The sequence below is a fragment of the Patagioenas fasciata genome, chromosome 2 (genome assembly GCF_037038585.1).
Source record: "Patagioenas fasciata isolate bPatFas1 chromosome 2, bPatFas1.hap1, whole genome shotgun sequence".
Lineage (NCBI taxonomy): Eukaryota > Metazoa > Chordata > Aves > Columbiformes > Columbidae > Patagioenas > Patagioenas fasciata.
The window spans coordinates 24,707,430-24,721,113 of NC_092521.1; the positions used below are offsets into that span (position 1 = coordinate 24,707,430).

The 13,684-nt window shown below is 38.4% G+C and overlaps 1 protein-coding gene across 9 annotated transcripts in view; it reads right to left on the minus strand.

Moving 5' to 3' along the window:
- The window catches only part of MATN2 (matrilin 2), a 74,240-nt gene that overhangs the window by 24,728 nt on the left and 35,828 nt on the right, over positions 1-13,684 (minus strand). For all 9 annotated transcript variants that reach the window (XM_065832349.2, XM_065832350.2, XM_071803924.1 and 6 more), the window contains 3 exons: positions 11,352-11,474; positions 4,734-4,856; positions 2,307-2,429 (listed from right to left, as the gene is read on the minus strand). In XM_065832349.2, coding sequence (XP_065688421.1) covers positions 2,307-2,429; positions 4,734-4,856; positions 11,352-11,474 — 369 coding nt within the window. The remainder of the gene's footprint in view (positions 1-2,306; positions 2,430-4,733; positions 4,857-11,351; positions 11,475-13,684) is intronic.

A 13,684-nucleotide genomic window follows, 5' to 3' on the forward strand; every position in this document is an offset into this window, starting at 1 on the left:
GAAGGGATCAAGGGCACCCTCAGTAAATTACAGACCATGCCAAGTTGGATGGGAGTGTTGATCTGCTTGAGGGCAGGAAGGTTCTACAGAGGGATCTGGACCAGCTGGCCAAGTGCCGGGTCCTGCATTTGGGTCACAACAACCCCGGGCAGCGCTACAGGCTCGGGGAAGACTCTGTGGCCTTTTATACTTAACACAGCAGAAAGTTCAAAGGATCACAGCTTTCAGAAGTTATGCTAAGCAAACTTATGCTAAGTGAATTCTAGATGAGCAGTTTCTAAACAAGCTCTATAAGAAGCAGTATACCTAATAATTCAATAAGCTCAGGCATTCTATTCCCTAACACAGTACAAGAGGAAATGGCCTCAAGTTGTGCCAGGGGAGGTTTAGGTTGTATATTAGGAAAAATTTGTTTACCAAAAGGGTTGTCAGGTACTGGAACAGGCTGCCCAGGGAGGTGGTTGAGTCACCCTCCCTGGAGATGTTTAAAAGCTGTGTAGATGTGGTGCTTAGGGACATGGTTTAGTGGTGGACTTAGCAATGCTAGGTTAACAGCTGGACTCGATGATCTTAAAGGTCTTCTCCCATCTTAACAATTCTATTATTCCATGATTCTTTACTGGATCAGGGATCACACTACAGCATTACTTCACCAGGCCTGGCTCATGTTGGACTTTACAGTAACATAGGTTTGCATAGATCAGAAAGATCTCAAAAAGGGCCCAGGAGCATTTTCTCACTCCATTCACACCTCGCCCTGCTGCAGTAACTAATCTCTGCAGTTCATGAGGCACACTCATTTCTGCACATTTTGCCATCATGTTGTTTGGCGTATCCAGGATAACATTTGCACACAATTGACTCTTCAGTGTTAACATGTTCACATTCACAATCATGCTGACCTAAAGTATCAAAGTTTACTTCTGTGGAGAGAAAAACAGTGAAGAATTCAAGCCAGCCATGACTGTTTCTGAAGTAAATGGCTTAAAAAAACTCACTTTTCCTAAACAATGCTGGATCCTGTGCTTTGGGCACCTACTAAAGTTGATAGTGAGCTGAGGATCTGAAAGTGATCGCAAATATTTGGCTATTCAAGACTTCACTTTGACCACCACATTCATCAGAAGTCATGCATTGTGGTGAAGCAGGAAGGCCTGATGCTGGTTGCCAGTGATGCATTTTCCCTGATTTATTAAGATGTTCTGCTTTATTTTACAAGCTTATCTAACATGAGCGTTATTATAACAAGTTTTGGAATCAGAGCTTAATCCTGGAAATGTCACCAGGTTTACAGCCAAATCCAAAGCCCCCTAAGGTTAAGGAAAAATACACTAAATGGGAACTACAATTTGCCTTCAATTTGCAATTGCATCCTTGCCAATAAATATTCTACACAATGCTGTTCTTTTGTTCCTGTACCCACCAAGGCACATGCAATCTATAAAAACCTGAAACTATTAAAATACCATATAGATAACAAAAACCAGAATAGCATAGATCGCTGTAAAAATGGCAGTGTGTAGACTGGGATGCTTCATGAGAATGCATCTTTAAGACTGAAAGAAAATACAGTTCCAAAACCAGATAAATTTTATGAGCATCTAGAAATGTAATTATGTTGCTCCAGGCAAGCTTCTTATTCATAAAATAGCAGCACAGCTCTCCCCCCGCAAGAACTGAGTCACTCGCTGAAGCTAGTTCACTTTGCTTAATACATTCTCCTTAAACTTTAACATTGCATTGAAAATCTGCTGTGATTCCAGGCCCCTACTCAAGAAGTGCAGTAATATGAAAATCTTTTTAAAGTAAATAGTATGTGTGATTGGTTTAGACCCCTGACTTTGCTGTTTTTTCTTTTTTTTTAAGGAAACTGTTGAGTTTAGTGTGTAACTTCAAATTGATTTTAAGAGCTACATTACGTATCTAACACTTTCCCTAGCTAATGAAATACATCTGTCCTTGGCTAAACCAACTGGGCAAAGCGAGGTGACTTTTTTTTTTTAAAGTTGTTTGTGTCACTACAAGACAAAGTCAAAAAGTTTCAAATAAGTAATGAACTTATTGGTTTTGAGCCACTCTGGTTCCTGTATTATGCCTCAGGTTTCCATAAATCTCTTCAGAAACATCTAATATACAATCTGGTCTATAAAACAGAAAACAATACATTTTTCCAGCATAACTGCCTCAGTTAAAATTCAAGTTTATAAAGAAACATTTGTTTCAACCTTAATTATAAAGAAAAATTTCATCCTTTCAGAAGGGAAACCATTCACAGCAGGTTTAACACCATCCAAAGGATTACTCACTTTTGCATGTTTTCTTATCTGGATTAAGTCTAAACCCTTCTTGGCATCGACAAAAATAGGAATCATCTGTATTAACACATTCCTGTTCACAGCCATGGTCCTGAAGAGCACAATAGTCCGGTCCTAAATGGGAAAAAATTGTGTCAGTAAGCCATATAATTGCTCAGAAATAAGCTAAGTAAAAACCAGTTAATTTGTTTTCTTTTCTCTAGCAGCAAGAGTGGCAAGAGTCCCCTTAACAGTTAATTTAGTACCTAAGAATGACCTCTACCCGCCTCACTTGTAATCTGAATTTGCTGCTCTCTTCCAGCCACACATGGAGTACTCTGCTGGTGTTGGCAGGGTTGCACTCCTGAGCCATGTTCCTTGTATTTAATTTTGAGAAGTCTGGAATAACTCCCAGAGAAAACATTTGTCAGATATGCCTGACCGTACTGATAACATTTACATTTTCAACCTTTTCTTTGTAGCCACGAGCATGAAAGCTTACTTTCTATTTTTGAAAGGAAAGCCAGGTTTCTGAGGTAATCACGAGACCTCAGGAGCTGGCACCCCAGGCCCAGGCCTGCTCGCTGATGCAGAGATCTGCTCTGGCATGGGTGTGAGTTGGTGATCATCCCCAAGATTCAGTATGTAAACCAAATATGTAGAAATTTATGGTAAAGATTTTAAATTTACAACATTTTAATCCAGTGATCTGAAGTTTACAGAGAGTGTGAGCTGTAATCTGAGCCAACAGTGTGCTCTCACTACACAAAAAGCAAACCTCATACTGGGCAACACTGGTGTACTCAGCACTGATGAGGCTGCATTTGACATAGTTTGTCCAGTTCCGGAACAGTCCCTTCCCTTCTCTCCCCAGTTAAGGGGAGTAAAATGAAGAGGGCTCAACAGAGACCTATGAAGGCTGTTGGTACATAGTCCACATGGCTTGTGCAGAGAGCTTGAGCGATCTGGTCTTATTTAGTATGATGAAGAGAAAGGTGTCTAGCTGTAGACCACAATTACTTGTTGTAGGTGATGGAGCTAAACGCTTTTGGTAGTATCAAATGATATAAGAAGGAACAATGGTCATCACCTGTGGTTTGGGTAATTCAGGTTGGACATGAGGAAAATTTTTCTCTAGAGCAGTGAAACAGGTTGCCCAGAGAGGCTGTTGACTCTCCGTTGAAGCTTTTAGAGACTTAGCTAGACAAAATCACAACTGACCCAGTCTACAGTCTGTGGCAGTTCCATTTTGAAGAGGAAGCTAGAGTAGATGACTCCAGAGATCCTGTCCAGCCAGCATTTGAAATTAGGTGCCTAGTTTGACAAGTCACTCAGATTCCCCGCATAGTCAAGGAAAGTACAGACACTGCCATAAATTTGTGTCAAAGCTGTGAGCAAGCACTTTCTAGAAGTACATGTCTCTAAATGTTGAAATGAAGTGAAATAAATATCAAGCACAATACGCAATGTAGTCTATAAGTTAATATAGTCTCTCATCCTTAAGACTGAAAGGCCTCCAAGACTGTAAAAAGCATAGAAATGCAGTTCTGTATTGATGCTTTTTTTGAGTAATAATATCGGTAGACATTATTCAATAATATAAGGCTAAATTCACCACTGGCATCAGCAGTTCCACTCATGTAAAACTAATGGAGTTTGTCTGCTTACAGACACAATAGCAACATTTCTTTACCAAGATCCATATTTTTGAATTTTGTACTAGGAATATACATTAAGGTTTTCCTTTCACACTTTCTGAAAGTGAGTTATGACATTAAACACTGTGGAGGTTGTAGTTTGTTTTCCCAAGTAAGGGAATCCTTGGCAAAAGTACTTTCTGGTCTGTCAGTTCCCTTCCGCTTTATATTCCCTCCCAATTGCAGTCACTTTTGAGCTTGTTAGCACATAACAATCAAATTTGACAAACAACAAACAAGCAAAGCTATGAAGTTGTTATAACCTGGTGGAAACATGGAAGCTATTGAGAAAAATCCATAGAAAAATAGGCTGCAATGTTTCCTCTGATTGTGAAACTAACTCTATTTAATTTTAGCTTGTCTTACAAGCTGATTAGAAATTGTCTTGTTCAGACTTGGTTTTTTACCTAGCTGGGGAGATGACACTCTAACTGAAAAATCTGGATATCTAAGAAACTATGCAAGACAAAGCTTTTGACGTTTACTATTGAAAAAGGAGCCTGGTTTCATGTTAAAAGCTTCCTATTCACAGAAGAAAACCCTACTTTGTCTCCCCAAAAAACAAATTACCCCCCAAAACAACTCTCATTGCTTTCATGACCTTTGGCTTGGAGGGTACTCCAACATTTTTTGTACATGACGCATTATTCAGTGTTCCCAGGACCAGTGGGAATATTACTGCTGAGAACTGGAAGACATAAGAAGTACAAAGTGTTCGTAATTTAACATTATCACAACTTACTTCTGCATGTTCTTTTGTCTGGATTTAAAATGAACCCTGGGTGGCATCTACAATAATAGGAGTCTTCAGTGTTAACACACTCATGTTGGCAACCTTGGTTGTCCAAAGCACAGTAGTCTACAACTGAAAGAGAACAAGACCAAAGCGTACAATTACAAAAACAAACTTGGAACTATTATGTACAGAGATTATGGTACTAGTTACACACAGTAGCTATAAAAAAAGGAAAAGCTGACATAATTTCTGTCCTGAAGAGCCTTTCTGGAAAAAGCAGTGTGTGCTCAATACCCATTGGTACATCTGATTTGTCATGAGTCCTGGATGATTTCTCCTACCCTTTGAACATTTATCAACTCTTGGATTGTCAGAAGCCTCCTCAACATGTCTTCTCAAATCTGGAAACCATGTCTCCATTAGTAACTCTGTCCAGATGTTCACACTGTAGACTAGGGGATAGCAGTTTGATTTAGTTCTGTCTTCTGTCTCTCCAGTTGCAGTCCTGGAATTGCTCTGCTTTCCTTAGTTCCCTCCCGGTTGTACTAGTTCTCAAGAGCTGTTCCTGTAGCCTGAGTATGGAGGAGACCCATGGCAACACCTTCTACACTGAGGACTCTCACAGTACATTGATTCCCTCTCATGCTCCAGAGTTATCCTGTGCATAGCAGCTGTGAAGCCTGAGAGCTTCAGGCTGATATTGACCACTGATACTGTGCTTATATAACGCCTTTTGTATGAGAGAAATAAAACATCATAGCTAGTCCAGTTACTTATTTAATAAGTCCAGTCACTTATCACACAAAACCATATTTATGAGATTGATTGCCAAAGGGTAGTAAGGTAATGCTTCAGAGCTTACTCCATTCAGCCCATTCAAAAGTGCTGAAGAAGTGAAGAAGTGAAAAGTGAAAAGTTTTTTTAAAATTTCTTTGCAGGTTAAGCTGTTTCTTCACAGAAGTCTTAGAAGAAATTAAAGATAAGTGACAAAGCAGGTATTCTCTCCTGAAAGAGCTGCCAAGCCCACATTAGGCAAGTTTACCTAATTCTTTCTGCAGAAGACAGTAACACGTTCAGCTTCACACAGACATTTAACGAGACAGCTTCCCCTTCTTCGCCAAGTAACTTTTTCATTACTTTATACTGCTGTGCCTCCCAAATTGCTTTAAGAGGCAGTAATTTGTTTTAATGAAATCAGTTCCTTCTCCAATAGCTCTGCCTTTGCAAATCATGTGTATACTTAGGTGTGTTAAGGTCAAGGTCATCTAGTCAGGAAGGCAGATAATCAATTTAGTTACTTTGAAAGAGCTTCTTTTAGCCCTCCAGAATATTTGTGTTGAATCAAGTCCCATCAGACTACTTACTGGCTTCTATGTGAGACCATTTTCCTGGCAAGTGCCTTCCTGTTTCCAGACTGAATAACTTCATATAAAAACATATTTACTGAATATATATTTCAAGGATATAATGTGTCATACAATTAGTCAGCCTTCCTCTTAAATTAATTCTAAACACATGCATATTTTCAAGTGCTTTAGAAGACCCATTGAGATATAAGTAGTCTAAAGAATAAATATTTTTTTCTATCCAGCATCATATCTGGGAAACAGCCCATATGGATTGCTCCATAAATTCACCTCCTCTTCTGCATTTCAACCCTACTGAAATGAAAATAGAATAGGATAGGATAGGATAGAAGAATAGAATAGAATAGAATAGAATAGAATAGAATAGAATAGAATAGAATAGAATAGAATAGAATAGAATAGACTAGTTCCAGTTGGAAGGGATCTACAGTGATCATCTGGTCCAACCACCTGACCACTTCAGGGCTGACCAAAAGTTAAAACATGTTGTTAAGGGCATTGTCCAGATTCCTCTTAAACACTGACAGGCTTGGGACATCGACCACCTCTCTTGGAAGCCTGTTCCAGTGTGTGACCACCCTCTCAGTAAAGAAATGCTTCCTCATGTCCAGTCTGAACCTCCCCTGGTGCAGCTTTGAACCATTCCCACGTGTCCTGTCACTGGATCCCAGGTAGAAGAGCTCAGCACCTTCCTCTCCACGTCCTCTCCTCAGGAAGCTGCAGAGAGCAATGAAGTCGCCCCTCAGCCTCCTGTTCTCCAGAACAGACCAGCCCAAAGTCCTCATCTACTCCTCACAGGACATTCCTTCCAGCCTATGACCCTAAGCACTTTTAGATTACAATCTCTTGAGGGAGGAACTGTGCCTTCTTATAGCTATGCAGCTCCTGACATACTGTGGACCAATAGGGGGAAAACAAACAAACAAACAAAACCCACATAAACCACAAACAAATCCCACAAAAACAAACAAACAAACAAACAAACAAACAAACAAACAAACAAACAAACCCACCACCAGCAACAAACACACACACAAAAACCCCACAAAACCAAAACCACCACAACCTAATTCTTCCAGGCTTGCTTTTTTCCATTCACATTAATTCTGGGGACCTCTTACTCACAGTAGTAGGTCCGTTGCCCTGCAAGAATAAGGACCATATCAACTTAAATAATGCCTTTCCACTAAGACAGTTAGGAAGTGAGAACACTCTCTCTTGACAGTTGCTTTTGGAGATAAGTATTATTTCCTTTTTTCAATGATTTTTGTAAACAAATTCCCCTAATTCTGGGCAGGCTTAGCCTTGCAGACTGGCACTAGTCCTCTACTTGGTTTATAGAAAATATACACAATTTGTATAAGAGCAAAGCAGAATAATATTTTCCCTCTTTTTAAAAGTTTTGTTATTTTCGTATATCTGTAATGAGTCATGAGATACACATTAGAATGCAAACATTACGTATCTCACTGTTTTTAATGTTAACCCATGCCTATTTCAATAAGAAACTTTTACAAAGGATGAATTAATGACCTTTTTAGTGAGCAAGCAATTAATTCAGTTGCCATCTCCCCATGTCTGTTGCACCCTGTTTTTCTTGCCTGGAATTAGCTGGTAAGTGATGAGAGCCATCTTTTGCTTCCAGTGACCAGTTCTACACTCCGTGTGCTTACAGTGCCCTCTGAACTGTGAACAGCATGGGTCACCTTTCTCTTATGTTGTTATTTTACTCCTGTGATGTTTATACAGGTTACTCAGACTTAGGAGAATGAAGTAAGAAGGGTAGAAGAAGAGGGCAGGAAGAAAAGGCAACAAAGTAAGTACAAGCATAAGGAGGATGAAAAAGAATGTGAGAGAAGAGTAGAGCAGACTTACAGAAGACTCATAAGAACCTAGAAAGCAGCCTGAAAATTAAGCAGTGCCAGGACTGTTGAGAGGTGCCAGCAGCCAAACCACTGCCAGAAGAGGTCCCAAGCCCAACAGCTGCAGCAATATGGAGACAGTCGAGCACCGGTGCCAGGAAAGAAAGGACAGCATGTCCAGCTGCACCATGAAAGTGGAGAGACTGAGTGTCCAGCTACATGATGGAGAAAGAATAGCTCATTACCACCAAACTTCAACTGACAGGATATTTTTTTTATTTGAAAGGAGGGCAGCTAACATGGAAAGCTGTTTAAAAAGGCAAAGTGATAGTGCTCTGCCAGCCATACCTGTCACTGAGCAGACGGTTTCAAATATCGTTTAGTCTACAAATTTGCTCATGAACTGTGTGTTGCAAACACTCAGAGTGGTTGGCCATTCAGTGGTCACTTGGAATGGATATGTTGTGAGCTGCTGGTTATGAGATTTTATTTAATTATTGCCATTCAGGTAACTGGGCAACTCGTGTGTCAATGAAGCAATTAGTATTGCCTTTGATCCTTAGCCAGAGAAATTAGTCCATCAGAAAAGAGGAAGACAACTTAATAAACCTGCCTGTGAGAAGAGTTTTCTTCACTTTATCATTTACTTTTGCTGGAGTTAAAATATTAGAAGTCTTAAATATCTTAGAGAGAAACCTTTGGCTCTTTGAGACGATGATGTGTATGTCCTACTGAAATTCTCTCTTCATTCTCTGGATGAAGAGGAGAGAGTAACCGTAATGAGGTTTCTTCCAATCCCTAACAGTCTGTGATTAAGTCACTGCTTTTTGCAAAACTGCTGTTGTGCTTAGTGATCTCTGGTATATGTGTACACCACGATCTTCTTAGGATCCTGCTCATTTGATAATAAATAATTCACAGAAAGGAACAGTTAACTAGCTTAAGTAATGAAAACTGAGAGTTATCACTACTGATTCAGTACTATACATAGTCTCTTTTACAAGATTTTCAAGCAAGGATGGTTATTCATTGGTGATCACATCTGCAGAAGCTGTACTTTCTTGGTAGTAGCATATTCCTTAAAAATCTTAAATTGTTCAAATCTGAAAAGTAAAATTCTGGAAACTGACAGCTACTACCATTCACAGAAAAATTAGTATCAAAACTGCAAACTATCAGACAATCTTTTCCTGTTCAGGAAATGTAGCAAGGCTAAGTTCTTCATAGGTTAAACATGATTAACATACATTGAACCATTCACATGCATCAGCAAGAAATGAAAAAGTTAAATGGTCAAATAAACACAAAAGAAAAATGAAAAATAGAAGTGCTAATAATGTGCTTTAAATTCACAACTAATACTGCTAAGTATTGCAGGGATATGAATAGCATGAGTACGTGGTTTTTGATAAACCAGGTATAAATGAATAGAAATCAAGTGGAGAGGAAAGACAGCTATAAAATGCAAGATACCATAATAAACCCATGCATGAACTGTATTTTGAAAATAACTGAAAATAATAGAGAATATGAAAGCTTCAAATGTCATCAACAGAACTTATAACAGGCCTATATCTCTACATGTCGACGACAATAAGTGAGGAGGTACAAAAAATGTAAAAGATGTATCACACCTTCAAATAGTTCTCTTCAGACTTTGCAGAGAATCGATTAACAGGCCAAAACCAAGTGATACTGCAAGAAATATAATAAATGCCACAGAAATATTTTGAAGCTTTTAATAAGAAGAATAGACTTTGTATTATAGAGGACAATATCAGGTTTGACATACAAAGAATTTTACTAAAATTTATTTTTATCCCTACAATGCTATTGTATCTACATTCCTGGTAAGAATATCTTGGGCTGTAAAGCACCTCCAACTTGATGGAGAGAAAATAGCAACAACAGTTGATGACACTAAGGGTGAATATTTCAGACTAGAATATAAGGTAGGAAAGAATTAAGGATGAAAGAAGCTGCCAAGAGAAGTACAAATTTTCTATCTCAGGATATAGTCAAATCAATAGCAGAGAAATATATGCTTTATCCTAACATATGTAAAGGTCATGAGGATTAGCTAAGGTTATTTCATGAACTTCTGTGGAGCATTAGATGTAGACATTTGGGCCAGAACATCTAACAGGCCATCTTGCCTAAACAGCCATCATTAGCTACATTTTCAAAACAATTCAACTTCAGAAAGCAGGTTCTTAAAATGGTAGATTAGTGTACTGGGGATAAATTATGTTGAGGAATTTAAACACTCCTATACTGAGATAATGAAGCTACAAGTAAGAGAAAGACTTCTGAAGAGTGAGTACAGAGTGAATGTTCTTCAAAACCACATACGTTATCCTAGGTCTAAAAAACCTCAAAACCTCATTTGTGTGTCCCATTTGAAACAACACGCAGAAGGTTCACTTCCCTAAACTGTCATCTATTTTGCATCTCAAAATAGACTTATTCTGCAAGGTAATAGCTCTGTGAAGGTAATAAGAGACAGATTACATAATGTTAGGGTTCTTTAAAATGACAAGAAAGAGCAAGCTGCCTAACGAGAACATTGTGGTGGCCTGAGGCAGATTTACGGCAAAGGATTCACTTTCAGGGATTTTCAACATGTGTTTGAAATTAAGCACGCATTTAAGTTCTTGCCTGAAGAGAATACCTAACAAATAAGGCAACCAGGACTCACTAGGGATTTTCTTGTGGTGGATACCAGAAGACAATATTTTACCAAAATGTAGCACGGAATGAAAACTTCCTGAGAAGGCTAATAGGCTAGTGAAAAAGTTTATGCTAAAAATATTTACTGTATATAAATGTGGAAGAAGAGTGAGCTACTTATATGGTAGTAGAGTTCTTTACTGCCTATAGCGAAAACTAAAGGCACATGGTGCTTGGGTTCTTATGGAGGGCTAAACTTTCCTTAAAGTCATCTTCCCCAAAAGAGTTTGAAATCTATCCTGGCATGATCATAAAAGCAAGTGAGAAATGGCAAAAAATTGTCCACTTTCAAGTTTCTCCATGTATAACTGCTGTCTGAAGAGGAGCTACCAAGTTTGTCTGGCTTTGTTTGCTTTTTAATGGTCATATATATCATGTCAGTACATTACTGGCCACCTACACGGATCTAGAATAAAACATCTGGTGTGTTCAAAACAGCAATGTTACTTTCTGTGTGAAATTCGTTGGAATAATTTTCCCAAGGCACCATTCATTATCAGTAAAGGTGTACGTACACACCAATATGTGTTCTTCCTTTTCTACCACTGATACAGGAGATGAGAGCTTCCCATCATTGTCTGTGGCTAAACTGGACACTAGTTTACATTTCATTTCCCTTTGGTTTGTGTGAAGAGAGAAATGTGAATTGCTAAACTCATACTCACCAATACAATTCTTTCCATTTGCATGAAGCTCATACCCTTCGTAACACTGGCAGACGTAAGACCCAGGTGTGTTCACACAAATCTGCTCACAGGCATGTTTCTCCACAGCACAAAGGTCCTGAGCTACAAAACATAATTGCATGAATATGAAATTCTTTGATCTTCTATAATGCACAGGCGGACTACAGATCACAAATACATTTCAGGAAGCTATGAACATCTTTTTAGAGATGAGCTCACTCTAACACAGATTATGCCAATGTTCTGTTAAACAGTGAAACTCTTATGCCAGCAGGAACAACCACTCAAAGCTGAGGAGCTCCTTCCTTCAGCTGAAGGCAACAACTATTGATAACAGAATAACAGAATACCAATGGTACCTGGTATAGTTGCTTGACTCTATATTTCTCTAAAAAATTTGAAGGACATTTTTGGGTGTTTTTTGGGGGAGGAAAAAAAAAAGAAAAAGAAAAAAGCGTTTATTTGTGGTGTGGTGTTTTTTTTTTTTGTGTGTGTGTATAACCCTCTTAGATGACTGATGACGAGGTTGGAAATGGAAAGAAAATGAAAACACAACACCAAAAGACTTGGGGATATTTCACTTCTGGGTTTTATAATTTTTCTGTTTTGTGTGAAATACCATAGCAAGTTACCCCTCCCAAGCAAAAGGTCTCATTAGAAAAATTACTATGACAAATGAGGTCAGTTCAGCACCTGACTGAATGAAGCATATTGGGCTTTCTTTTCAATAGACTAAGGTTTCTGAGAACCCCAAGCTCACCCAGTGAAATCTCTGGAAAGCAGAATACTTTGTGTTGCTCAGGATCAGGCCCAAAGACTGCTCAACACGTAATGATCATTTACAGCCACAAAGAAGGCTTTTGGAACATGCCTGAAGACACTAACCAAGCAAATATGAATTTTCTTTTATAGCTGCCTGCTTCATATCAAGCGGCATGATGAACAGCATAAACAGTCATTTAACTCTCTTGTTCCAGTACAAATATCCACAAATAGATATTTTTCCAGCTTGTTTCAGCCACATTTCCTCTTTTGTACTATTCTATGTACTAATGTAAGATGTGAACGTCTTTAGAGAAAAATGGAAGAGATTAAGTTAAACAAACAAATACAGTGTAATGAGTAAAGAATAGCCTTTATCTGAAACAACCACTCTTCTCTAGAAAAGTTAGGCCAAGTTTGTGAAAGGAGCATCCTTTACAGGGATCAAAACAATGTTCATGAAATAAATATAAGAACATTTCAAGTTGAACAACATAAATTTTTCCCTTAGTTTCCCCTAGTTTTATGCTGGAAGATAGCTGAGTTGCACTTTTCTTCCTTCAATGCAAGGAAATAATTTTTTCGGAAATAATGCTATAATGAAATGTTTCAAGGAACAAAACTATCATCTGTTCAAAAGAGAAATGCACCCTTTTCCAGACTGAAGCATAGTTATCAATTCATTGCTGACTGAAACCATCTGGTTAAGAGCTTTTAAGAACTGGATACTTACATGATGCTCTCTCACAACATAAAAAAAGGGAACAGAATAATGAAAAAATAGTATAACATTAGGTACATACCATTCATCTCTTCTGCATTGTTTAATTTAGAAAGTGTTAAAATATACATGTAAGGAAACTATTTGTTCATGAAAGAACTGACAAATACATCCAAACCTTAGATAAATACATCTGGTTTATGTTGATCACTTATTGCACTAAACATAAACATGATGAAGATTTATTTTACTTAGAGGTCAAGTGAGGAACATGTTGTCTCAGTGCACTTGTGGGCAATCAGCACACAACGAAGGTAACTAGAATAGTCACAGACTGTGGGTTTTTCTGTCGCCATCCTTCCCTTTACCCTCAGAAATAAGCTGTCCAGCTTGGCCAGGCTTGGTGCCATTTCCTAGTGAATTCTGTTACTTCTCTGGAGAGTTTTTCCACATAATGGTCTGGCTTTGCCTAGACTACTACTGCATCATCTTCCTCCACCAATGATTTGCACCATCCATTTGCACATTTAAGGCCAGTTTGATGGCTCTCAGTATTAGATTTCCAGTACTAATTGTTAAAATTAGTTTATAGGTTGGTGATGTAGAAAATGTCCATTAGAAGTAGGCTACAAACACATTGAATGAGCCATTTCCCTTTCATATTTAGCAAACTGCGATCTAGTATCATCTGACTAATGATCAAAGCAAGTCCACAGTCAAGCAAATAATGTGTGACAGGTAAGTGGGGAAAACTAATACAAGACTGAGTCATAGCTGAAAAAAAAAGTAAAGCAATGCAGCAGTGGGCTTTGAAAAATGGTAGAGAAGG